The sequence below is a fragment of the Silurus aristotelis genome (genome assembly GCF_946808225.1).
Source record: "Silurus aristotelis genome assembly, chromosome: 22".
NCBI lineage: Eukaryota > Metazoa > Chordata > Actinopteri > Siluriformes > Siluridae > Silurus > Silurus aristotelis.
The window spans coordinates 7,850,009-7,876,134 of record NC_139595.1 but is presented as its reverse complement, the minus strand read 5'-3'; the positions used below and the strand labels follow the sequence as shown (position 1 = coordinate 7,876,134).

General features: G+C 39.4%; 1 protein-coding gene across 3 annotated transcripts; it reads right to left on the bottom strand.

The window, feature by feature from the left end:
• Positions 1-326: 326 nt before the first annotated feature.
• jcadb (junctional cadherin 5 associated b) lies at positions 327-21,465 on the bottom strand. 3 transcript variants are annotated; one of them, XM_083525452.1, is made up of 5 exons: positions 21,272-21,465; positions 21,004-21,106; positions 13,660-14,188; positions 7,898-13,362; positions 327-2,396 (listed from the first exon to the last, which is right to left on the bottom strand). In XM_083525452.1, exons 3-5 carry the CDS (start codon positions 14,016-14,018, stop codon positions 2,362-2,364), a joined length of 5,859 nt encoding a protein of 1,952 aa, XP_083381578.1. In that variant the 5' UTR covers positions 14,019-14,188; positions 21,004-21,106; positions 21,272-21,465; the 3' UTR covers positions 327-2,361. The 3 variants fall into 3 exon arrangements, with proteins under 3 accessions (XP_083381578.1, XP_083381577.1, XP_083381579.1); XM_083525451.1 differs by lacking the exon at positions 21,272-21,465 and having other exon boundaries at positions 21,004-21,149; XM_083525453.1 differs by lacking the exons at positions 21,004-21,106; positions 21,272-21,465 and adding an exon at positions 20,418-20,767.
• Positions 21,466-26,126: the final 4,661 nt, after the last annotated feature.

Genomic DNA, 26,126 nt, shown 5'->3' with positions numbered 1-26,126 from the left:
GATACTGCCAACTGGATCCAAGAGCAAATAAATAAAATTATCATGGTAAATACAAAATATTTCATAAAATATTTAAAATATACTTTTTTATTGAAATTTTTTTTTTTTTTTTTTTTTTTACATTATCTGGCCTGGTTAACAATTTTAATGATAAGAAAAATAAATATTCAGTGAAATGCAGTTCTTTTTTTTTCTTTTTTTTCACATACATGAATGTAAGATGAAGAGCAATGATGGGGAGCAAGCGAATATTCATGCACGCACACATGCACACACGCAATCTCAAAGATTCTTTTTTTGTTGAGCAACATTTAGACAAAATGACGTTTTCTTTTTTATATATCCTGCTTCTCACATATTTTACAGCCATTGAGCTTTATGTTGGACGACATTGCTCTAGCTATCAAACACATATCCTGTCATACTGTAGACTTCTTTCCGCCTTAAAACCCAGCTATCTTGTTAACCACTATTATCAAAATGGTAAGTATCATAATGGTATATTATGTTTTGTTATTGTATCTTCTCAAATCATGGCCTATCAACTTGTTCCCTACTAAATTCCTAAAATCTGTACACATTTATATGCTTAATCACAAAGAATTGTTAGCATTTATTGCTTCCTGCTGTACCTGGTGTTGTAAAGACACCACGAAAAATTAGAGAATTCATTGTGTTCATATCTGGACCCTGTTTTTAAAAATTTACATTGCCTGAAAAAAAGGTATTCCCAAACCTGGGTTTATCAATGGCGTTGACACATTATATTACAAATATTTATAGTGTTTTGGATATTGGATATATGGAAGGTTGTGTTTGTATCTCTTGTGTAGGCGTATCATCAATGATAGGTGTTTCAAAAAAGGCTAATCAATAGCTTTTATTCTCTTTCTTTTAAGGAAAAAAAAAAAATAAAATCTACCCTTCCATTCACAAGGTGCAATGTTGGTTCATCAAATACTAAAATGTTCATTCTATCCACACTGCTATTTCCTCTAAAATACATCTATGGTTTCAGTCAATACAACATGTACCGTAGCGCTCTATGTGTTTAGGGATATTATGTTACAGAATGCTGAAAAGTTTTTTAAATGCAGATCAAAAGCAAACGCTTTCAGACGTCTTTGATCGCTTGACTGTTAAAACAGTTCTTGAGCCACTAAGCTTCAACTTGCTACAGCTGCCCATTTCAGATGGCGCTCTTAGTTTTTGAATAGCTCAGATGACACTTTAACAACAAACGCAAACGAATGTGTCCTTCACAATACTCGTTTTCAAAAATAAATAAAAAAAATTTGAATGAACATAAAATGTACAAATACAGACAACAATCGTTTCTGGACAAATGAATTACACTGGACTACAAGCAGACCACAGGTTCTGACAATTGACACAAGTTCCACAAAGTCATCAGAAGAGGAGCACTGGGTGGAGAGGAGGAGAAGGAACAGATGCTGCTACAACTTAACCCCATCTTCATTTGAAATAGGGTTGGCAAGGGGGAAGGTCCTTTTGTTATGGGGAAGATATGATAAGGTAATTTCCTCTTGATAAGGAAATTATTATTTTCAACACAGGATTTTTTTATGGGATTGAGGTTAGGTAAAGCTATTGATTGTAAAGAGGAGTTGGTTAAAGGGATACTTTAACCAAATAATGTGAATGCAGCTAAGAGTAAATGAAAGCTAAATCAGCAACCATTATTTGGCTGGCCTATCCATTTAAAATGTTCAGCCCATATAAAAATGGGACTATATAGCAATTTGTTTATATATATATATTTCAAAAATCCCTTGGTATCATAATATACATCCAATAATTTACATTTTCTATTGTTAATTTTTGGAAAATTGGGCCTCAGACTCCCAGGAAAGACTGAATAAAGTAGGATAGGGAACAGGAGCGGTTGGGTCTTGCCTCCTTCTGGCAGTGGAGCAGCAACATTAAGAAACCCAGCAGGTAGGGTGGAGTTGATACACAATGCTCTTGTCGGAGAAGGCCATTTTAATCTGTGTATGTGTGTGCATTTATATTTGAATGCATGTCAGAATTCATGATAATGATCTGAGGTGCATGTGGGAATGTCGATGTGTTTATATGTCTTCATATGCATTATGTAATAATGTCGTGCATAAATGCATGTCAGTGTGTGTGTGTGTGTGTGTGTGTGTGTGTGTGTGTGTGTGTGTGTGTGTGTGTGTGTGTGTGTGTGTATATGTGTGTGTGTGTTTATGTGTTCTTGTGCGAGTGCCATATGAAAATGAAGGCATTTAGCAGACAGCCAGGTCACAGTGTTGGAAGCTGGCTCTTAGTGGCAATGGATGTCCCTTCACCCCCTGATTTATGACTTCTTGGGTTCAACTACGACTTCTCCACCTGACTGGGCTCCTCCAACTCTGAAACACAAGATGATGCCTGTTAATTCTATTTTAAGGACATCCTAAAATCAAAGTGTCCTGACTCTTTGTCAAATCAGTCAGTACAAATCTCTTGTATACCCCTAAATATACCTGCCCTTTAACCACAGAAAACACACAAGATTGCTAATGATATTATTGTGCTACATTACTATTTATTAATAAAATAAAATAAAAGATGAATAAATTAAATATATCACACTGAACCTAAGAACAACTGGAAAGCAACCTGTGCATGCTTGTAAATTCTATAGGCACTATAATATACAGTATTTATTTAATTTACTAGTTTATTTAAAAACTGTGTACACATTTCATATCTGTGTATATGTTTGCAACTGACACTAAGACAAATTCTTTTTGCTCAAGTCCTCTTTGCTGAACCCTTTGTTGTACCTGGCAATAAAACCTTTTCTGATTCTGATTCTAAAGTTAAAATTATGCTACTCCCTCTAGTGGTTTTCCTGCATAAGCTCACAGTAATCAGTTAAGATATTGCACAACTGCTTACTTGTTTAAAACTAAAACTCAATAGAATTGTATGCTACATCTGCACAAATACAAAGCACATATTACTACCATATTTACTCGGTGTGAAATTTTATTTATTTTTTTTTATTTTATCTTTTTGTTGCAGGAGTTCCTGTACAGTATGTGCATCTACTGTATAATACACTAAGTGACAGTAATCAAGCAATTATTGACATATGCCTGGACATTTTCTTTTTTTGGCATATGTTGGCTTAAAAAATGACCTGCTCGTTTACCAACTGTCCCACCCAGTAATCTTAAATAACTTAAATAAGTGATTTTGTTGTAATGTGCAAAGACAAAACAAGTGATGTATTGTGTATTTATATGTATTGTGGGGCATTTTGCTGGTTTCTTTTAGCTGCCTATAGGGAATAACTGCTCCAAATCAATGCAGAATTACAAGTACTGATCACCTTTATTCTATATTATACTAAAGATAAAACATTTCTACAGTATGCTGTGCAGTACTAAGTTATTGATCTCTCCCATAACAACTCCCACCTCCATCCACAGGAACAAATTGTTTGCTGAGTATAAATGTGATAAGAGTAATATACTTTGGTTTTCACAGACAGATCCCAACCCTATGAAAGCCTGGTACTTCCACATATGAGAAAATATTATCCATGATTTTCACTCAGAATTGAGATAATTGAATTAACAAAATTTAAAATCCCCCATCCCCCCAAACCACCACCACCACGAATAATATTCCCTTTATATCCACATGACTGCAACACAGAAATTTGAGGATCCAGTGGGCTTAATAAAAAATTCCAAATGAAAGGCTGGTAACTAGCCTGTCTATAACAAAGTTAGCCTTTTTGTGCATTCTATCATGCTTTTCTGCTTAGCACAGTTATCGGGAGTGCTAATCTTAGTTACTGTACCCCTCCAGTCAGTTCAGCAACTGAAATAACAATTGAAAAGTAATAAAGCTAGACATTGTTATTGTTGGAAATGACTGGAAACTGGAACGAGAATTTCTATATAGTCAAGTGTTATTTTTAGCAACCATCTCTTCTGTGTTCCAACAATGCAGTGTTTCTTAATCAATGTTTATCATATTAAAGGCTATTTGATCATTAAAAAACCCTTTTGCCATTATGTCAGGACAGCTGAAAACCATTGTGCTGATTAAAGAAGCAATAAAATGGCCTTCATTTAAGCTAGTTGTGTATCTGGAGGACAAGTGGCAAGAACACAAGAACTTCAGAGTCTACAGTTTGAGAAACAGGTCTCATATATCCTTAACTGCACTAGTTAAATCCTCAATTCACTTCATCCTTAACTGGCAGCTTCATTTAATGATAGACACAAAACACCATACCAAACATCACCAGCCAGATACAGTCTCTTACAGAGTTGCGGAAAAAAAAAACAACTAACATCTAAAACTGGCTAATAAAAGAAACAGATTGGTTCAAATAACAGAGACAGTGGACAAAGAAAGATTGGAAAGCAGAAGGTAAAGAAGGAAGCAGGCAGGCTTTAACTTAATTTTTGATACTTGCAATTTCCTACAACAGAACAATGACCCAAAGCACAGCACCAATCTATGCGATAACTGTTTAGAGAATTGAAGTCAGCTGGTATTTTCTTTGCAAAGGGCAGCTTGTTAGTATAGCTCATAAAAGGTGCCAATCAAGCCACTCCATCTTGTGGGAGGTGCTTCAAAAGCATGATGTAAAATATTCTTAGATTACCTCAAGAAAAACGTCAGCTAGAATGGCATAGGTCTACATGGTTGTAATTGCTGCAAAGGTAGAATTCCTTAAAGACAGCAAAATGTGAAGGACAAATTTCTACTTTCCAAAAAAAAAAAACTTGTTAACATCTTTACTACATTTTCTGTTTATCTTGTAGTTACATTGATTAAAAATTTATAAACATACACACACAAGGATCAAATTGAGATGGTTAGACTGAGACAGAACATTTCCAAAAAAAAAAATGAATCAGTGTCTTGGGGACAAGGTCGCAGACACCGGAGGCTTATTTATTTGTGTGGGGAGTAAAGGCTAGCCTATCTGATTCCACAGAAATGCAACTGAAGCACAAATTGAAAAAGTGCTATGCTGGCTATGTAAGTAAGTTGTCAGAACAGAGTGCATTTCAGCTTGCTCCTTAGCTGAAGACTGTTTAGAGTAGCCACGCTGAGCTCTGTCCACCACTTACAGTGCCTATAATGGGCATGTGAGCAAAAACGGATCAAACTGCATTGGACGAAGGTAGCATGGTCTGATGAATCACAGCTTCTCTTACAACATGTGGAAAGCCAATTGTATGGACATCAGTTGCTTTGGAAAAATATAGTATCTGGATACATTATGAGAATAAAGCAAGCCAGCAGAGGTAGTGTGATGCTTTATGAGATTATGGTGCAAGACCAACTGCACCTCCTTATGGCAGTGTATTTCCTAATGGCAGTAGACTCTTGGTATGAGGAACATGAGAAATGTTCAAGGTGTTCAAGATTTATAGAGGCAAATTAATTTCATAAACGATGTTGATATGACTTTTGCCCCAGTATTATTTCGGAATCTGTGGTAGTTCAGCAGATCACACATACTTATTGGTATTAAAAGGTTAATTCTATTCATACTAGAATAATAGAAAACATATTAAATGTTCAAACTGAGGAATGTAATTTGAATATGATCCCTGCAACACTATCACATCTCAAAAAAGCTGGAACAGGACAAGTTTATCATTATGTAGCATCCCCTTTGTTTTTTAACAACAATCCATATATGTTTTGAAACTTAGGAGACCAGTTGCTGGAGTTTTGAAAGAGGACTGTCCCATTATTCTCTGATACAAGATTCTACCTTTTCAACAACCCTGAGTCTTTTTTGTCATTTTTTTATGATGTGCCAAATTTCTTTAAATGGTCTGGACTGCAGGCAAGCCTACACTGTTTTTGGATCATGTTCACATGTAGCTTTTTCTCTGCATTAGAGCTTTACCCTGCATTTGTGGATTACATGGCAAACTGTGTTCACAGACAATTTAGACAAAAACAGACATTCCTCAAGGTGTTACTAATCCCATGCAGTGTCTTACAGAATTATGACTGATTTTAATGCAGTGCCACCTTTCTCCAGATTCTCAGAATTCTCCAGATCTTTTGATGATTTGAAAGATTATGAAATATTCAGTCCTCAACATTTGATGTTGAGGAACATTATTCCGAAATTGTTTCACAATTTGTGGATGCAATTTTTCACAGATTGACATATTGGTGAACCTCTGCCCATTTTTATTGTAAGAGACTTTTTATACCCAATCCCAATGTTAGTGATGTGTGGCCAATTAACCTAATTATTTTGAAAATGTTTCTCTAGCTGTGTCTTTTAAGTAACACTTTCTTTGTTGCCCCTGCCCCAACTTTTTTGAGATTTGTTATAATCATCAAATTCAAAATGAACCCATTTATTCCTTAAAATGGTACATTTCCCAAGTTTAAATATTTCATATTTTCTATGGACTATTGTAAATAAAATATGGGTTTATGGGGTTTGCAAATCGTTGTATTCTGTTTTTATTTACATTTTACACAGTGTCCCAACATTTTTGGAATTGCGGTTGTAAATTGAGGTTTCTCGATTTACAGTATATTGCATACATTTTCATACAGTAAGAATTAAGCAAGGCTTCCATATTCACTGCTTTACCCAGAAAATTATATTATAAATTATAGTAGGGCTGAAACAATTCCTCAAATAACTCGAGTAATTTGATAAAAAAAATTAACAAGGCAATTTATTTGCCTCGATGCTTCATTTTGTCCATTTAACTACACACAGGGATTTTTGTTTTCCCACCGACCATTTCTTCTAACGCACCGCCTGCTAAACTCTGGTGCGTGCTGGACAGGTAACACAGAAGACGCCATGGAATAAAAAATAGCGGAACAGGAAGAAAACACAGAGGGGCAAGGAGAAGATTCAGACCTAAAATAAATGAAGAAAGTTTCCAAAGTTTGGGCTCATTTCAAACAAAAAATGAAGAAAACAATATAGTGCATTTACCATTTTTAAAGTCATTTGAAATTGATTTTTATATTTTTATTTAGATACATTCCATTCAAAAAGTCCCTTCACAGTGGCAGTGTAGAGTGGGGAGCGGAAAACGTTTTCAAAACTGGCGATAAATAAACAGATTTAGTTTGTGGAAAATTTCAAGCAGCTTTTCAGGAGGCAAGAATAACACATCTCGATGCTATGCGAGATTAATAAATAAATAAATAAGTGCGTAAGAATAATTATGAGTTTCATTAAACAAATATTTTCTCCTAACCTACTCTACGTGGCTGTATTTGCAGTATTTGCATTTTGATGTAATGTGGCAATTAAATGCACTAAATGGGTTTACTTTTCACTGATATTCTTGTATGCAATTTCAGCAATAAACAATTAAAAATACTCAATATTAAAATAATTGATAGCAGCAGCCCTAATACTGTATATAGAATATTTTTTTTTATAGTTTCTAGATTTTGTATTTCGAATAGTTATAAAATACACAACTGTATACAACTGATTTTGGAAATGTTTTACTGTGCTTTAAATGTTACCATATATAAATGGTATGTTATAAAGACTAGCTATGTGTAGCTACTTTAGCTTAAAACTGACTTATTATAAAATAGCTCAACATTTGCGATCATCATAAATCCAACACCAGCCTCTCCATGCCAGAACCTCCAAACACTCAGAGGTCCAATGTCCAAACTCCACATGAGGTGGAATCCAAATGGCCCTGGTACGTGTCTAGATGGTTCAGTATGTTCAAAATGTATTCTTGTTTGTCCTATTTAACTAATGCACCAGTTCAAATTATTTTTGATCCAGACAATAGAAAAAACTGACATTTAAGTAATAAAGGCAGAATAAAAGTATATATAAAAAATTTACAAAAGTATAATAGTAGAATAAAAGTACCTGCTGAAATTGGATCATCATCTTGCGACTCACAAGGCTCATTCATGTCTGAGCAAGGCTTTCTGACTTCTATGTCCTCCTTCTCTGCTGTGATTGGAAGTTCCTGGGATAAAGGAAGGGACTGTCTATCATCCCTCACCAGCTCTTCAGCACTAGAAACAAATGCCACCCCATATAGTCCATCCCATGAGTCTGTACTACGAAGGCTGAGGCGTCTCATGCGGGAGACAGTGTCCACCTCCCTCATACGAGCAAGTCTCTCTTCAGAACCATGTCCAGGTGGGGGTATAAAACAATCATGCAGGGCCTCAATTCGCTGAGAAAGCACTCTGCCCCGTTTTCCTGAGCCTTGCACCTCCTTGACCCTTGGACTCCCTTCAGTACCTTGAATCTGTTCATCTACCAAGATTTGTTTGTCAACCATTAAGTCTTTATTAGACACATAACTGCTTTGGTCTTCACTTTGATCCTGCCCTTGATTAGGCTCCCATTGTTTTACATCTGCAACCCCCCCTTTATCCCTTATGTTGTGGTTCTCAGAGTCTAAATCCCAATCTGAATCCTCAGAACCCTGCCTATCTATACCACATCCACGCCAACCACCTAGACCACGCTTTTCACCACTGGATTGTTGTCTATCACTTTCTAAACCCCACCTATCCTCACTTAAGTCCTGCCTCTCAGCATCAAGAGATCGCCTTTCTCTTGCCCAACCTCCTCCAAGGCTCCAAATAGCTCCTTCCCAACTACTTCTGTCTAAATCCAACTCTAAAGATAATCTACGATTTGGATAAGATAACACAGACAGGGGAAGGTGATCTGGGGGAAATTCTGGCAGAAGCACTGGATCAAGTCCTGAGTGAGTCCATATTGTAGCCTTGTTTGGCCTTAAAATCACACTTGGTTCCATGTTGGGCTCATGAATTTGTTCCTCCTCTTGGGTTTGTAGCTCTGTACCTTTAGTCATAGAGTTTTCTTGTTGAAAATTGTCTCGCTCTAACTTTGCTTCCTCTTCTTCTTTCCTATTGATATCACCATCTGTTCTTTTTTCTACATTCAACTGACTTTCAGCTGCATGTCCTAGTTCAGTCTCTTGCTTTTCTACCTGTGTATCAAACCGTTCAATCATTTCAATGTTGTCTTCTTTCAATGTTTCGGTTGTTTGTACTTCTAACATATTGGCAGGAATGCTGTAATTTCTCTTAATGTCATTCATTTCCTCCAGAGCTTCAACTGACCCAGGCTTGGACCCCTCCCCAGTGATAAGTGTAGCAATATGCTTCTCAGCTAGTGACAGCTGCATCTGCCAGTCAGCCGGTACTTCTGGATTCACCTCTAAACCTGCTTTGTCTCCTGTTGGCTTATCACCTGTAATGCCACACAGAACATTCCTGTTACCGAGGAGTTTGGTACTCTGATTTGTTACCCTTCTAAAGCCAGAGGTTCTCTCGTCACTTAATAAAGAGATGGGCTCCTGTCTCAAATTATTTTCATTTTCTAATGCTAACGAGCAGCATGGCTGCTCTAAATCTGTTGCAGATCCACTAGGCATGGCCACAATTAGTTGATTATCAATGCTCATGGCACTACCTGGTTTGGATTTTACAGAAGCCCCTCGGCTGATCGCCCCAGAATCACGAGCCATTTGGAGGGTCTGACAGATGTGCTCATAGTCTGGGGGGCTGGTTAGGGTTGAGGCATCCTGCATGGGCTGCCTGTCTCCCCATGGCATCTCAGCTGGCATGGATGAAGTGGAGGAGGTAAGTAAAGTCAAACACTCATCTTTTATTAAAGTTTCCAGCTTCACTGATCTACAGGCTTTGCGCTGAGTTATCTGGGCCATTACTGTTTTGTAATCTCTAAAACCTGTTTCTGGTGGAGGTGCTGCTGGACAAATTTCCTCCCTTAGCTGTTTGCTGAAGCTAACACTCTTCCCTGTTGATGGTCGGGAAAAGGCACTCTTAACCTCCCTGTATTCTGGGTCACTTCCTGGTACCAGGCTGGACCTAAGTGAAGTTGCAGCCATTCCCAACGGATCAGAAGAAAGTCTTGCTTTTATACGATCAGGGATTTGAATGGAGGAACAACTGGAAAGGCTATTGCTGGCAGTGGTAAGCTCCAGAATATCTTTGTAGGCCTCATTTAGATCTTCAATGCATTGGTCCACACTAGGACGCTTACCTGCTTGCTCTTGCAATTCCTTATTAATAGACTCTAACTCCTCAATGGCATCCCAAGATCTTCGACAGACTGGCTTCAAAAGGAATTGACCAAAAGCTTCTGGGTTAGGGCCAGCAATTGACTTTAAATCCTCATCTTGGTCTAAGGGGGGTGATTTGGGTGGAGGCTGTGTTGGCGGTGGGGGTGGTGGTTGGGATGGTGGTTGGGTTGGAGGTGGTGGTGGTGGATGTGGAGGAGGATGTAATGGAGGTCTGTGTGAACCTGTGCTCTTGAAGGTGCCTGTTCTTGAAAAGGCACTGTTGCTGGATGGTTTCAGACTTTTCTGACCTTTCATAGGATACCCAAAGGGGGTACTGTGGTCTGAAGCCGCCGGCGCTGCTGCAGCCCCTGATGTTCCTGTAGGCCCTGAATTTCCTGTACCCCCTGTAGTACTTGAAGGCCCTGGATTTCCTGTAGCCCCTGTGCCTCCTGTAGGCCCAGAAGTACCTGGAACTCCTGACCCATTTTCAGCAGAGACCTCTGCTTCTGGGACAGCAGGCAGTGGTTGTGCTTCCATTTTATCTGGACCTGGGTGTTGAGCACTCTTTGCAAGTTCAGGACTAGTTTGGGTTTCCTGGTCACGATACTGATCCCCTGGCCAGGCCCCAGAATATCGTCTCAGCTCATCATGGGGGTTTGGCTTAATTATTTTAGTTCGAGAGTTTCTCCTGCGATGAGCTCTTCTGGTGATTATGCTACTAGAAGCACTGCCAAGTGTAAGTGCCTGTAGTTCCAAATCAGTGGAGGTGGTGGATGTGCTTTTGAGGCTTTGGTTTGGCAGAGAACCAATGGTGTTGCTGTTTTCACTTGAGGAGCTTGGTGGGGGAGGGGGAGGAATACGAGGGGATTCAGGTTCTTTTTCTTCATTGTTATTCTGATCCCTCAACTTTCCGCTAGATTGTGAAAGAGGGACAGACACCAGGCAGAATATAGTCTCACTTAGTTTCTTTTTCACACTCTTCTTCTCTGGCTCATGTGTTACTTCCGTCTTTGCTGTGGAAATGCTTTCTGATGATCCCTTTTCAATAGATTTGTCTGCCTTGGTCTGTTTGTCTGTAACTTTCTCAGCTTTTAACTGCTCCACAGTTATGTCTGCTTTTGCCTGTTTCTCTAACTTAATTAGCTTGTCAGTGAATTTTTCTGATTTACTTTGTTTTTCCAACAACTTATCACCTTTAATCTTTTCTGGAATTTTGTCTACTTTAACTTGCTTGTCGGGAACTCTCTCAGATTTACTGGACTTATCTAGAATTCTCTCAACTTTTATAGGTTTTTCTGAAATTCTCTCTGCCAGTTTATCAAGTTTACTTTGTTTTTCACAGTATCTTTCTGTTTTACCCTGGTCTGGATTTTTATCTATTTTTGTCTGGTCTGTCATTCTATCAGTTTTGAGCTGTTTGTCTGTAAATCGTTCTGGTTTAACTTCTATAATTTTTACTTGATCTGCAACTTTGTCTGACTTGACTTGTTCTGTAATTTTGTCTACTTTGACCTGCTCAGCAGGTCTGTCCACTTTTACCTGTTCTGTTCTCTCTACCTTGACTTGACCTTGATCTGCAATTCTGTCTAGTTTAACCTGCTGATCGACACTCCGTTCAACTTTAATGACTGGTTGTGAGGGTCTTGTCTGAAATGGTGTGGAGTACTTGGAAAAGCTCTGGTCTGGTGCTACACTTTCACTTCCTTTGTTTAACCCTCTATTCCATCGGTTAGCATTCTCCTGTTCATTGAGAGGTTTGTGAGTGTCCGTGCTCGGCCCCTGTGAAGGGAGGAAGGCACTATCATGTGTGGATTGTCCTACAGCTGCAGTGCAGGGAAGCTCTTTGTTGACATGTCGAATCTTGTCTGCATCTGTTAGTGAGTTTCCACTGGGCCCCCCTGAGATATGCCTAACACGTGGATCTTCAAATGCGACATAGTGAAAAGGTCGATTTGGTACACCTGGCCCTGGATGCACTGGCCGTCTGGGAACAACTGCCATACTCCTGTCTTCCTGACGTTCTGACCATGACATTCCTGCTGTTCTTGAAAACCACTCACCCATCTCAGCACTTACTGGTTCACGTTTCCATCGGACAAGGGCAGAGTCAGCACGGTAAATCTGTCCACTCCTGGGAGGCAGAAATCTCCTGTAAGAGGGGGGTGGGATGTAACCAGGGGGCTCCATACCAGTCAATTCCTGATAAAAGAGATCTGCCCTATATGCCTCTGGTCGCAGTAATTCTGCACTCTGTGAGTAACACATAGACCTGTCTCGAAGTAGTTCTGAGCTATAACAAAGTGATCTGTCCCTTAAAAGGTCAGCACTGTGAGAGTGGCTTAAAAAGCGGTCTCTTAACAGGTCTGCACTTTGTGAATGACTAACAAATCTTAGCGGTTCGGCACTTTGGGAATGGCTCACCATTCGATCTCTCAGTGGCTCCGCGCTCTGAGAAAAGCACAAGGACCGATCCCGTAATGGCTCTGCACTCTGAGAATAGCATCCAGACCTGTCTCTTAATGGTTCAAAACTCTGAGAATAGCAAATTGACCGGTCTCTGGGTTTGGACACTGGTTCAGAAGAAAGTGTTTCCCAACTCCCCCTATTCTGCTGGTGAGTCTCGTAAGATGGGGGCTTAATGGGACGACTAAAACGGGGCTTTGGCACAAGTGCAGTGGGACCTTGACTCTGACCACTCCACCGTTCTCCTAATGGCCATTCATTATGATAACGACTGTATGGCACAGAGCTGTTTCTTTGTGTAGGAGCCTGACTTGAGGCCCCCGCTGGAGGATGTTCTCCATACTGTGGATCTTCAGGAGAAAGAACTCGGGGCAGTGACTGGGACTTCATCCTAACTGTGGCAGGCACACTGCCCTCTGTGGGCCGCAAACGGTGCTGCTGTTCCTGAGACCAGCGCTCAGCTTCTCCATCCGATAACTGCCGACCCAGACCTACTGCAGGACGCCACTCCTCTGTGCCCAGGCTTTGACACTTCCTTTCTCCAGTCACTCGTAGTGTCTCTGGGCCTGAGTCTATGGGCTCTCGCATCCACTGCACTTCCTCCCATCTCGCTAATGGCCTTTCTGTCCTTAGCTCCTCAGGAGCCAACACTGGGCCTCTCCAAGGCCCACCAGACACACGCAACTCCCTAGGGTCAGCAAAGTCTAAAAGGGCACTGAAGTCTTGCCCTCTTCTTCTCCAGTAGGCAATATCTCGCTCATCTGGGTGCTCAGAGAATGTCAAGCTTGGGGCATCATAAAACCTGAGAACAAAAATAATGCAAATCATGGTACAACATATGTACAGACAATAACCTGCCATTTTAAATAGTTACTGTATGCACATGTAATATCATAAAAATTCTCAAATATGCAGAATCATTTCCATTGTAAGTCTGACCCCAGTCAACCACTAAACACAAAATTGCAAATATGATAAAACATTTTCTTTTTCGGAAATTGTTCCTGATGCATGGATCCATGATTCATTGGAATTTGTACCACCTATTCGACATTGAACATATCATATATAACACTATTACTATATATGGCCAACTCACCCACTGTCAGTAGCGAGTGAGTCTCCTAAAGGCTGCAGATCACCAAGGAAGCCAACAGGAACTTCCAGCCTTCTCTGGATCCGTTCAGGTCCCTCACTGATATTGTTGTTGTTTTCGGGATATGTTTTTACAGGCTGTGATGGTCTGTAGGCCCCTGTCCCTGTTTCAGTCCGAATGTCTCCTCCACCTTCTGCTGTCCCAAACCCGTTCAAGGCCCCGCCACTACCAGCCGGACGATTTTCCACATTGTCACGACGGCAGTCGGTGTTTCGATTCTCATAAGGTGCTGAGGCTGAGGCAGGGCCACTCCTGGGCAGTTTGTATCCATGAGAGATCAGCAAGTCTTCCACACTGTACATGATGTCTTCTTGTGTCTGATAATATGGAAGTGAACCCGATACAGGTAAGTGACTGTATGTTTAATTGTGTATATAAGTATGTGTGTTTGTGTGAGTGTGTTTGTGTGTCTATGTGGCCTAGGAGCAGTGCTGTTGAAAGAAGGAACACAGCTGCTCAGCAGAGGCCATTACTAAAGAGAGAAAGAGAGAGGGGGGGGGCAGAGAGAGAGAAAGAACCATTTTACACTTTAATATTCATGCTTTGGTGAATAAAATACACAGAGTATGCTGTGAATACTAGAACAGTAAAAAATTCCTTTCCTACACAACAAAAAAATATAAGTACAATGAAATTTATTTTCATATAGGTAAAACGGTTTCAGTTACTGTTCATGTTAAACATCAGAATGGAGAAAAATGTGATCTCAGTGACAGTGGCATAATTGCTGGTGCCAGACTGGCTGGCATGAATATTTCAAAAACTGCTGATTTTCACACACAACAGTCTGTAGAATTTACACAGAATGGTGTGGAAAAACTAAAACCATCCTGTTTGCATCAGGTCCTGTGGGAACAAATGCCTTTTTGAGAAAAGCTGAGAAAAAAGGGCAGGGCTTTACATATAAGTCTTCCAGCTCACAAGCGCTTGACCGGCAAGATATTATTCATCTGCCACAAAAATGGCTGATTGGATAATTGCATGAAGGAAGTGTACAGAAGTTCAAATAAAAGTAAAAATCTAGATAGATGACTAAAAAGAAATGACTGACTTCAAGCTTTTTTTTTTTTATTGCTGTAACTAATGCAACACAAACTACATGATAGGAAACCGTGTATATGTTGGTAAAAGCAAATGTCCATTAAAGTAAAATCCTTATAAATTCTAGATGAAGGGTAGCCTAGATATAAACCATATTTTAATGTTTTCACAAGGAACCTTTACCTTCCTTTGCAGCAGACATGCAATTGTGAGTCTTTTTGCTTGCTTCACTGACACTGCACCCTGGATACCACCATGAAACAAAACAATCTTTTGAAGACAAAGCTTCTTGCCATCCTATGTAGTCCTGCAATTCATCACAACATCACCTTCCAGATTGCCTACTCATCAATATCATTTGCAAGGTCTGCTAGGAACCTTGGTTTATTGACTCAGAACAAGCTGGCTTTCACAGACCACAATGCTGCAATCTCCCTGTCATGTGCACTCAGTAAAGTAAATTCAAGCTTTATCTGTCAAAGTATGCGGTTCCTCACCTAATCCAATATGGTGTTGTATTTGTGAGACAAGTACAAAATTTAAAAATGTGTCTCACACACGTTTATTTTTGCTTGTCTTATGGACATTTTGCTAAACACTTACGCTTATTTTTATTTTTTTTCTAACCTCACACCCACACTAGCACACAACAAATCGATAAGCACTCTAACAATATGACATTTAACAGCAATTTCAAAGACAGTGGGAAGTGGCATTTTAATTTAAATTTTATACGTAATTTTACGTATAACCGCTTCACGACAACTTCAAATAACTCCGGTCCAGTCCAACGGTCCATGTAGTTAAGCATTACACAATTCAATCTAAAATATTAGTTAAGTTACCCGTTACTATTTCATGCACAGAAATATATCTTATCCTGTTATATAGGATCTTTAATCTAATATTTATTTTAAAGGTTGACCATTTTTAGTTGATCAGCATCGACCGATTGTGCTGCATGCGTGGGAGAACATACCACTCTCATACCAGCAGGTGGCAGTAGTCTGTATTCGACATTTAAACAGGGAAACTGGAGGAGCTACAGTAGAACTGTAAATATCTAAAGCAAGCAGTGTTTCCACCGTACTAACTGGATCTGTGTAGCTTTTTTTCATCATGGCTGCTAAACTACAAATACAAGCAAGAATGACAACTATGTTTGTGTGTTTTCATGTGTTCATTCGTTAAGCTAATCAGCCAATAGGATTTTCTTTCTTGCCAACAAGCTCCGCCGCTGATTCGACATACAGAATCAGCCGAGAAACAGCTGACGCGGTCTGACCAGAGCCAACGGTCGAGAAAAAAACTAAGGCTGACGGACACTCGAGTCGCCTCGAGTATAACATTGGAGAGAGAATGAGAATAACATTTGGTGAAAGAATGAGAATAATATTTAGAACTGTTCAGTCAACCCCCGATAAATTGCGGTTCGGAACTCGCAGCTCGGAAAATTCGCGGGTTATCATTAGGAACCGAACTAACAGCAAGTTTTAGCGTATTAACCTAAAATTGTATTATAAAGAATCCGCAGCGGGACCGAATGTTCAGGAACATTAGGAATAAAAAATTTTTTAATGTATTTGGTCAAATACTGTACACTATTACATTTATAAAGTGACATAATGTCTAGATTAGTTAGGTATTTTACTAAGGTACCATAGGGGCTGCGTCCAAATTTGCTAATTTTTATTGTTAGTGAACCTTTAACCAGCTGTAGTTTATGACACAGGTAGACTAGGGTACAAAAAACCTGGTAACCAGTGCACTGATTGAAAAAGCTTGAGTTGTTTAATAAATGTATAATTTAAGCATTGTTCTGTATCATGTCTTATTAATTAAACATTTTATTTTATTACATAATCGGCCAAACACATCAGCCAAATAAATCTGTATCATTATATATCGGCCATCGGCTCCCCTGATTTGTAAATATCGGCATCAGCCAGAGGAAAACCTATATAAGTCGACCTCTAGTTCATAGTGACATTATGAATAAAAAGCAAGATTAAGGGGGGAAGATGGTGAAGGATTTGCTAATCTGCTTAAATGCACAGGCTGTCATGTAACAAAAAAAAACTTCTTATAAACTTATAAATCTTAACTTCTAATAAAAAGCTTTTATTAGTGCATTATTTACACCTGTTTAAATATGTACATTTATTAATTAGTTACTATTCTGGTTACAATAGTTTATTATCCTTTTTATATGCTGGAGAACCAGTACCAAACTGGTTGCACTAAGCGTTCGGCTTCTCCCGTTAGGGGTCGCCACAGCGGATCCGCCGCATGTTTGATTTGGCACGTTTTTATGCTGGATGCCCTTCCTAACGCAACCCTCCCCATTTATCCGGGCTTGGGACCAGCACTAAGAGTGGCTGGGGTTGGTTGCCTGACCGGGGATCGAACCAGGGCCGCAGCGGTGAGAGCGCCGCATCCTAACCACTAGACCACCAGGGAACCACCAGTAACGGTTGCACTACATGACAAAAAACCTACAACATGCAACCTGTATACATGTATATAGTGATTTAATGCATATCTATAAATATATTTATACATATTTATATAAAGCTTTTACTTAAATTAAGCTTCCTCAAACACCTAACTTTCATTTATAACTTTTAGAAATGGTCATTTTCCTTATATTTCAGATTTTTCCAATTGAATAACTTTATGTATGTGTAAAGATGCTTCTGGATGTCACATAATTAGGTGTATAGACTCAATGTCTGTTGATAAACTGCACTAAAGCGATAAGTCGTCTGGTTCTTAGCCATCATCGCTCAACCAACCTTAGTATTGCACACAGCATCTAAGAATCGCCTTAACGGTTTAAGTGGCAGTGGCAGATATTTCTGCCCCGCACTGGAATTGTTGCTACCCAGCTACCTGTGCATTTACAATACATAGGTTCTGCACAAGTTTTACCAGGTAATGTGTTATATTTAAGTGCTGCCCTATTTATGGATGTATAAAATGTTAGTTTGTCTTGTACAGGCCATGATATAATGAGTATCTTAATCAAGTCCATTGTGCTAAAATCTAATGATGTCAATACATCCTGCATATATTAATCATTTGAATATCAAACTGATTCCTTAGTCAGCTTGTAACTTTTGAAACAATTAATAAAATTAATTATTTAAAAAAATCCAGTAATTTAGTTTTTGCATCCAAGCTGTCATGATTATATATTTGGATTATAAATTGTATCTAATTATAACAGTAAAGAATTGTTATAGGGTCTTATACAATTTGCCTTCTGTAGATTAACCTAAACCAAAATCGGAACAAGTCTCAGTTTCTTTTTCTAATGATACCAAACTTTGTGCAGTTAAAAAATTTGCATTTTAAAATGCAAGGTGCATTTGACCAAGCTTGTCCTAGAAGTGATTGAAAAGCATTGAACTTAAATAAAATTGTGCACTGTTGTTTGTATATGCCAGTACAAAGATGATACAGCTGAAAAAAAGATCGATGTATTGGAAATAGTGCCAATGCGGCCAACAAAATGACATACTCAGCAGAAAACAATTAAACACAAACAAAACAAGACAGTTTTTTCTATCTGATTCCACAGTTTCTGTGATTAACCGAACCCCGCCCAAACTTATGCTTTTCCAGGTCTTAACCTTTGACCCCGATAATGACCTTAGCATGACCTTGAGGACGGCGTTAATTAACCTTGTTTCACACCATACAGGTCCTCAACCTGTATATGACTGTTTATAAGTGTCTATTTTGAACTACATATTGCCTTCTTTTTCTGAGCTATTCTCCTGAACGATTTGATGACTGGTGTGCGGCGAGGCTGAAATTGCAGTGTAGAGTGTAATACTGGAAGCTATGCTGGAAGCTTCAGCTAGGACTTGCATTAACTGAGCAGAATCCAGCATAACATCTTGCACATTGCAGTCTTTAAGCACACACCAAAGCCTACACATATGACCTCTGTACGACCTTTGCACATTCTTGTGTCGGTTTGTGTAACGCGTAACATAAATGTTTGGGAAAGATTGTTCGAAAATCGATCTTGCTGCAAGTTTCTATGAAAAGCACAACTACTAACAGTTCATCTAGTAGTGAAACTCAGCTAAAACTAAAGCCATAACTGATACACAAACATACATTGTCTAAAAAAAGTTTCACAAACACTCAGGATTTGTTTTCAGTCACAAATGCTGGACCAGAATAATATCCATAGAGTAAAATGTGGTCATATGATCTTGTGAACAAACCAGCATGAAGCTTTGAAAACAAAAATATATGCATGTGTCAATGCACTGTAAAGTATATGCCCTGCTTTCCTGCACATTAAAAGATCATCAGGATGCGTAGGAAAGGTATAATTTCCACCGTATATATTTAAGATCAGACAATTAAACATCTAAACTGCCCCAACACTGACCAGATACAGTTGCTGACACCTTGTACAGCGATGCTTGAACATTTCCACTGAGCACTAGATGAGGTGCTACAGCATGCAGCTGGACCCCCAACCTTTCTGTGTCATTACCTTTTTAATGCTAACTGTCAGAGGGAAGAGACAGCTATAGTCAAAGTGTGATATGACCATGACAGCTGTTATCACATTGGTGTTGCTAGGTAGAAAAAAAAGGGGTGCTGCTGCCTCATTTTGATGGAGTATGAAAGTGCAACAGCATCGGCTCTGAAATAAAAATGCTGCGATTTCTCCTGAGTGAATGCAGCCCAAGGGTGCTCCTGAAGAACTACTTCTCTGAATGACTTGGTTGCACAAGCTGTCAAATGCATATTATCACAGTATTATATAACCATCCAGTCAGGAACATTCAGTACATATTCATATTCTTTTCTTTCTTACTGTGAAAAACTTTTAATCCACGCTGTTATTTAATTAACAGTCCATGATGGGAATTTAAAGGTGTGGCAGTGGGGTGAAAATGTCATATGATTATGTAAAACTTGCATGCAAAATCATACTGCAAGAATCACCTTTGGCAGTTGGACAGACTAAGCAGGTTTAGTATGCAAAATTGTATAGCCTGTGCCCACTTGGCAACATGGCAACAGCTGCCCAGGCAGTCATTTTGAAACACGCAGACATGCACACACACACACATGCATATGCACGCCGGCCGAATACACAACCTCCTGTCAGCAGCATTGGACAGGTAGCTTGGGGGAAAAAACTCGTGCAGGTGAGACAACGGCGGCACAGAGGACCGACGGACATCCGCGCGCGCGCAAAAAAAAAAAAAAAAAAAACCCGGGCTGCCTCGTGTCGCCATGGCAGCATCAGCGAGCAACTTTGCGGCGCGAGAAACACCCAAACCGGATTCGCCGAGTGTGGAGCTCTGTTATTAAGGTGCATGAAGCACATGCTCCGCTATTTTTTGCCTCCCAACCGGTCTCGCTTGAAAATCCGCACAATCACACCTCCCGCTTCTTTCCTTGCCCGAATCCGCAGCGCCACGAAAACACGCGGCGCCCCTTTTTTTTTCTCCCCGGCAATAGCGCGCTGCAAAGGTGCGCATGTGACCTACAGTAGCACGAAGGAGCGCGCCGAGCTGCCAGGCGGTACCGCAGTGTGCTGTGGTGTACATAAAATAGGCCGCTCCTGACGAGCTGTAGAGGATGGAGAAGAAAAAAATAAAATAAAAAAAAGTCGCACATACCATAATAGCGCCATACACCGCGCTGCAGGTGCAAGCAAATCCGCATGCTCGCGCGAAATCCGGCAGAACGCACGCACGCACGCACGCTCGAGCTCTCCGCCGGCCAGTCCCGATTTCCCGCTGCATACGCGCATGCTGCCCCTTTTTCCAGGAGGACATAAACACGCGCTCGGCCTAAGCGCGCGTCTAGGACGCACGGCGCACATGCACAGCACCGAGCAGAAGCTCTGGAGCTTTTTTTCCGTCTTTTTCCCTCACCGGTGGGCGCGAGTTAAAGGCGCCGATCTTGACAAATAGGAATTTTTTTTTTTTTTTTTTTTTTTTTTGCAGATGCGCCTCTCACTGCTGCCGGAGATACGTGTGCGTGGCGTGCGTGCTCGTGCGTGTGTGCGTGCGTGTTTATCGAAAAGAGCTGAAAATGCACTACCGCTCCCTAAAAAAAAAAAAAAAAATACAGCAGAGAGGCACGCACAGCGGCAGGCCGGGTGCGAAATCGGTGTACTTCGTTTCAGCTTTTTGCAAGAGCGGCCTGGTAGCGATATGTGATCATTTTTTTTTATGTATTAACTCAGAAAAAAATGCCTACCTGGTACGGTTGTTCCGTCGCCCATCTTCCAAGGCGGATTTGAGTCCGCATTTCTTACAAACCGGCCGGGGAGCGGCGCGCCCGACGAGCGCGTCTCTCCTTACTGCGCTCCTCACAGCAGAAAACACACACACACACATGCACACGCATACGCACGCACACACAGATATAGAGAAATTACAAAATGGTCTCTTCCGAAGTGCATGAAAAACAAAGTTGATGTCCTCACTTTAACATCGGCGATCACTCAGGGTTTTCTCTCTCTCACCTTCATGTCATGCATGCGCGTTAAAGCCAAGTCAAAAGTTTGTCCTTTCGAGATAATTAGTGCAGTTGAAGTAAGCATGGCTAGCATGGGACTGGGCTAATCAGAATCGCTGACACCACTGAATCTACTGTGGGGTGATTGTCTGCTAATGATTCCTGCTAGGGTGTAACTGGAAAAAAAAGAAGAAAAAAAAGAAACAGTGAGGAAAGTCAGAGCACTATGTTACATAATTTATACTATATAGGTGTTGCCTCCGCATCTAAAAATCCCTGCACACAGCATCTCAATGTACATGCATTTTGAATTTATAGGGCAATGTAGACTTTAGGATAAGACTACTCAATAGTGCATGTGTAGAAAAGGATACCCTACAAAAGCTATACCACATTCTTTTCTTTTAAGAATCCACAATAATAAAAAAAGACATATTGAATGTATTCTGTTAAGTTGCATCTGCAGAATCTCTGCTTCTTGCTAGTAAATGAAAAGGCCATGTGGCATGCATGGCCAATATACCCAGTAGCTCCTAACAAAATGAACAGGATTAGTCAAAGGAACCACAAAAGAGAGAGAGAGAGAGAGAGAGAGAGAGAGAGAGAGAGAGAGAGAGAGAGAGAGAGAGAGAGAGAGAATTAATGTGTTTACCTGAAAAATACATTCGGAAATACTAATCAGTTCAATATTGCAATGCGTGGATGCATGCACTTGACTTGCTCACTCATACTCAGCAAACATAGAAAGGACTTGGGAATGAAGGGAACCCCCCCAAAACAACTAAAAGACCACTATGCACCATTATGTCTCTTTATTATTTTTTTGTTGTGCATCCTTCTTTCTACTCGGTGCCTTTTTTCTGTAAATTTTACTAGGATTTGCTGAAATGTATGAGATCTTGTTCCTTTAAGTTGAGAGATACTCTGCTGATGAGTGGACCTGCAGAGCCCTATGACCTGTATCTGTTACTAGGTAAAACAGGCAAGCTGTGACTAAGCCTGAGACACTGTCCTCTAGTGGCTTGCTGCAGTATTACTATATTAGTGCTGTATCAGTGAAAATATAGCATTCAACGAGCCATAGCATTTATTCTTCTTGCACACACAGTAACAAAAAGAGGTCATCTATCTCAGCACTTTAAAAACGTTCATCTGGATGTCATAAAAAAAAATCTACATTACATTTGAGATATAAAACAGAAGGTTACATATTGGATTATTTTTACAGTATAATGTATACACCATAACTGTTTTCTGTCATACATTTCATTTAATACTGAATTTGGTGCTCTATTCTTTAGGGTGTAACATTTAGTAAAAAGCCAGAAACTAGAATGCGGTAATGGGTCAAAAAAGAGAATGAAAGAGCGAAATGGAGCAGAAATGGATAAAAAGGAGTATAAAGGAGTGAAATGGAGCAGGAAAAAAGCAGTTAGCAATACTAACATATATCAGTTATTGTATAATACATAATTTATAATCAAATATTGCACATTGTCTACAACTACTCACACTAGCCGTAAACCTGTACCTCTGACGATAAGCTGAGCGCATTGCTGACTTACCTTGAAGCTCACCCTTATGTAAGAATTAAACCACAACAGGAAGTGCTGTTATAGCACAATAATCAATAATGGAGGGAATACAAAATAGAGAAATATAAAGAATTAATTTACTGATATACATCACAGAACTATATGTTTTCTTCATATAATTCAGCTTGTTATAAAATTGTCAGCACTGACAAGGTAGCCCTGGAGCAGAGAGGGTTATGGGTCTTGCTCAACAGCCAAACAGTCTTAATTTGACCTTCTGTAACATCAGTAACAAAGGGCCTTAACCATTAAGCAGCCACTACCCAATATTCCCTATATTACCAAAAGTTTGTACACACCTGGTCATAAGTATGGTATGTGCTTTTTAAGCATCGTGTTCCACATTTAGTCCCAATTTGCTCTGGCAAGATGTTCCACTAGTTTTTGGGTTGTGCTTGTGGAGATTTGTGTTCATTCAGACACAATGTAGTTAGTAAAGGCAGGTACTACTTTAGGTGAGGTGAAGAGGCCTGGGGTGCAGTCAGCATTCCAAATCATCCCAAAGGTGTTCAATAGGGTTGAGGTCAAAACTCTGTAGCCGGAGATCTTCCTCTCCAACCCATGCAAAGCATATCTTCATGGAGTTTTCTTTGTGCACAGGGAGCTTGTCATGTTGGAACAGGTTTGGGTCTCATAGTTTAAGTAAAGGGAAAATTTGTACGCTACTACATCCAAACACACCCAATACAATTGTGTGCCTTCAGCTTTGCGATAACAGGGTTTTTTTTGGCAGGGGGAAAAAAGCGCATATGGCTTGGAAAGTCAGGTGTCCCAATATATTTGACTATATAATGTAGCAGTTTTTTTTTTACAGTTCATAAAACCAAATACAGCACTAAGGACTATGCACATGTGTTCGCACTTAGGAACAATTTAGATAAGGCAATCCACCAAACAAATTTTTGGGAGGTGGTTCCTGTGAAAAGAGCCAGATATTTGTCAAATGATCAGAATAAAGCAGTTAATAAATACCTGCTTTACCCATTTCATTGAAATATGACACCTAGAACCTTGAAAATGATGATCCTATTTAGTTAGAATAAGTAAGAGCCTTTACATGTCACATGTACATTATAGCACACTGCAATTCTTTCTTTGCACATTCTAGTTTGCTAGAAAATCTGGGGTCAGAGCACAGGGTCAGACACAATACAAACCACCTGCAGCAGAGAAGGGTTAAGGGCCTTCCTCAAAGGCCTAAAAATGGCAGTGCTGGGACAGGAGTTTGAACCTCAGCCTTCAGATCAGTAACCCAGAGCCTTAACCACTAAGCTATCACCTCTCTTATAAAGGGAAAATCCTCACAAATAATAAGACAAGCAAGGGACTGAACATAAAGGGATCATTTTGTAAAGGCAGATCACTGAATTGCTGGAGCTTAATACAAAGGAAATGAACTGACACACAAAAAAAGAACAAATTCATTAACGGTTTGTATAAAACAGCTGTTTTGCTTAAATTGCTGCTTAAACAATTCAGTGTTACATGCACAGAGTTTCAGAGAGGGGAAAAGTACACACATCCTTTACTCAAGCAGAAGTACAGATAGCCATGTTTTAAAAGACTTTAAAGTTAAAGTACTGACTACACTTTTCACTCAAGATAATGTAAAGAAGTTTGGGCTGTGGCATGTACTTAAGTAAAAAGAAGCCATCACTACTACCTGTTTTTGTCACGCCTGTAACTGGACCTCACATCATATTAATATATTGATATAATTGAATTTTAAGTTTTGTTATCTATGGAATGTATCCCGCTGATAACGGCACGCAATAAAGAGAAAAAATATTACCTCACCAAATAGATTAAAATTGAAGTAACGTGTCTGGTTTGAAAATGTAAGAAGTAGAAAGTAAAGATATTTGTGTAAAAAAATTTAATGAGTGAAAGTAAAAAGTTGTCAGAAAAATATGGCAATAAATATAAAAAAAAATTGATAGTAAAGTACTAATACAAAAAACATCTGCTTAAGAACAGTAATAACATATTTGTACTTCATTACTTTCAATCTCTGCAGTCTTAATTATTATATATGGACTTTTGCACTAAAACAAATCTTCTATATTAGTCGGTGCTGCAATGTCACTGTGTCTACTGCCTCGCTATCTTATGTGTTTCTTTGCACTAAATGTCGCATACGTGCTCTTTATGTCGTGCCCCAGTTAGATTTTTGTAGTGTTACCTTGTGTTATTTTGTCTTATGTAGCACTTTGGTTTTGGGGGAACATTGTTACTTTTTACTGTATATGGTTAGAATGATAACAAAAGGCTTCTTGACTTGAATTGGATAATGGCTTTGTTGACGCATATGAAAAGGCAGGTTTTCTGTCCCAAACACCATCACTGTAGCTTGGTAAAAAAAAAAAAAACACTTCCACTTACCACCCCCTCTAAACATCTACCCCCCTCTAAACCCAGCACTGAAATTACGATACGTTTCCAAAGAGTTAGACATTCCTATGTGCGTTCCACTTATGCAGATTTTTGCATGCAATTGGAAAATTTGTTCATTATGTTAAAATACAGGCCATCATAAACAATGTTGTTTTTGCAGAATCAGCGAGTAGCATCTCGTTCTCGGTCTACCCTAAACGATGTATTTCAAAGGTTATCAATTAGATTTGGCATGAGGCCAAATTCTCTGAGGGAAAAATTACTGTATGGGTCTGATGTCATCTTTCAACTCCCCTTAAACCCCCAGAAATGGAAAACTTTGCACATTTGAACACATAAACCTCTCATATATACCCCTAAACCTTAATCATCAGCTCCTACAAATGGAGTACTTTAACATTAAGGGAGAAATGATATTACATTGCATTTGTCATTTTGCATTTGACTTGATTCAAGAAGACTCTATATCACAAAACGTTGTTATATATTGCACTACGTATAGAGCACACAATTTCATATTTATTCACAGCAATGGATAGGATGCAGTAAATGATCCTCTGTTCGCTAGTGTTGCTAGAAAAATAGAGAATATATTACTGCTGATATTATAGTTATATCATGCAATGTATTCCCTTAATGTACGCAAACAGCTATATTTCAAACCATAGCTGTACAGGAGCATTGTGCACAATGTTTTAACAGTTTTAACTGTGAGGAGAAGAGTGGATAAAAGCACTCTGCCATTCATGAATGAAAATCACTTCTTAACGGTCACTTCTGGTAGAAAATGAGTTTAACAGCTCTCATCTTCTTCAATCTTTTTCAATCTAGAGCAGCAGCCATACTGGACATGAAAAAAAAAAAGATCCACCA

Excerpts from the sequence above, each read along its gene's own strand:
- jcadb (XM_083525452.1), bottom strand. The coding sequence starts at position 14,018 with ATGTACAGTGTGGAAGACTTGCTGATCTCTCATGGATACAAACTGCCC. Across the intron at positions 13,363-13,659 it reads TCACTCGCTACTGACAGTGG|GTTTTATGATGCCCCAAGCT; the intron begins GTGAGTTGGCCA and ends TTTTGTTCTCAG. Across the intron at positions 2,397-7,897 it reads TGATGATCCAATTTCAGCAG|AGTTGGAGGAGCCCAGTCAG; the intron begins GTACTTTTATTC and ends CTTGTGTTTCAG.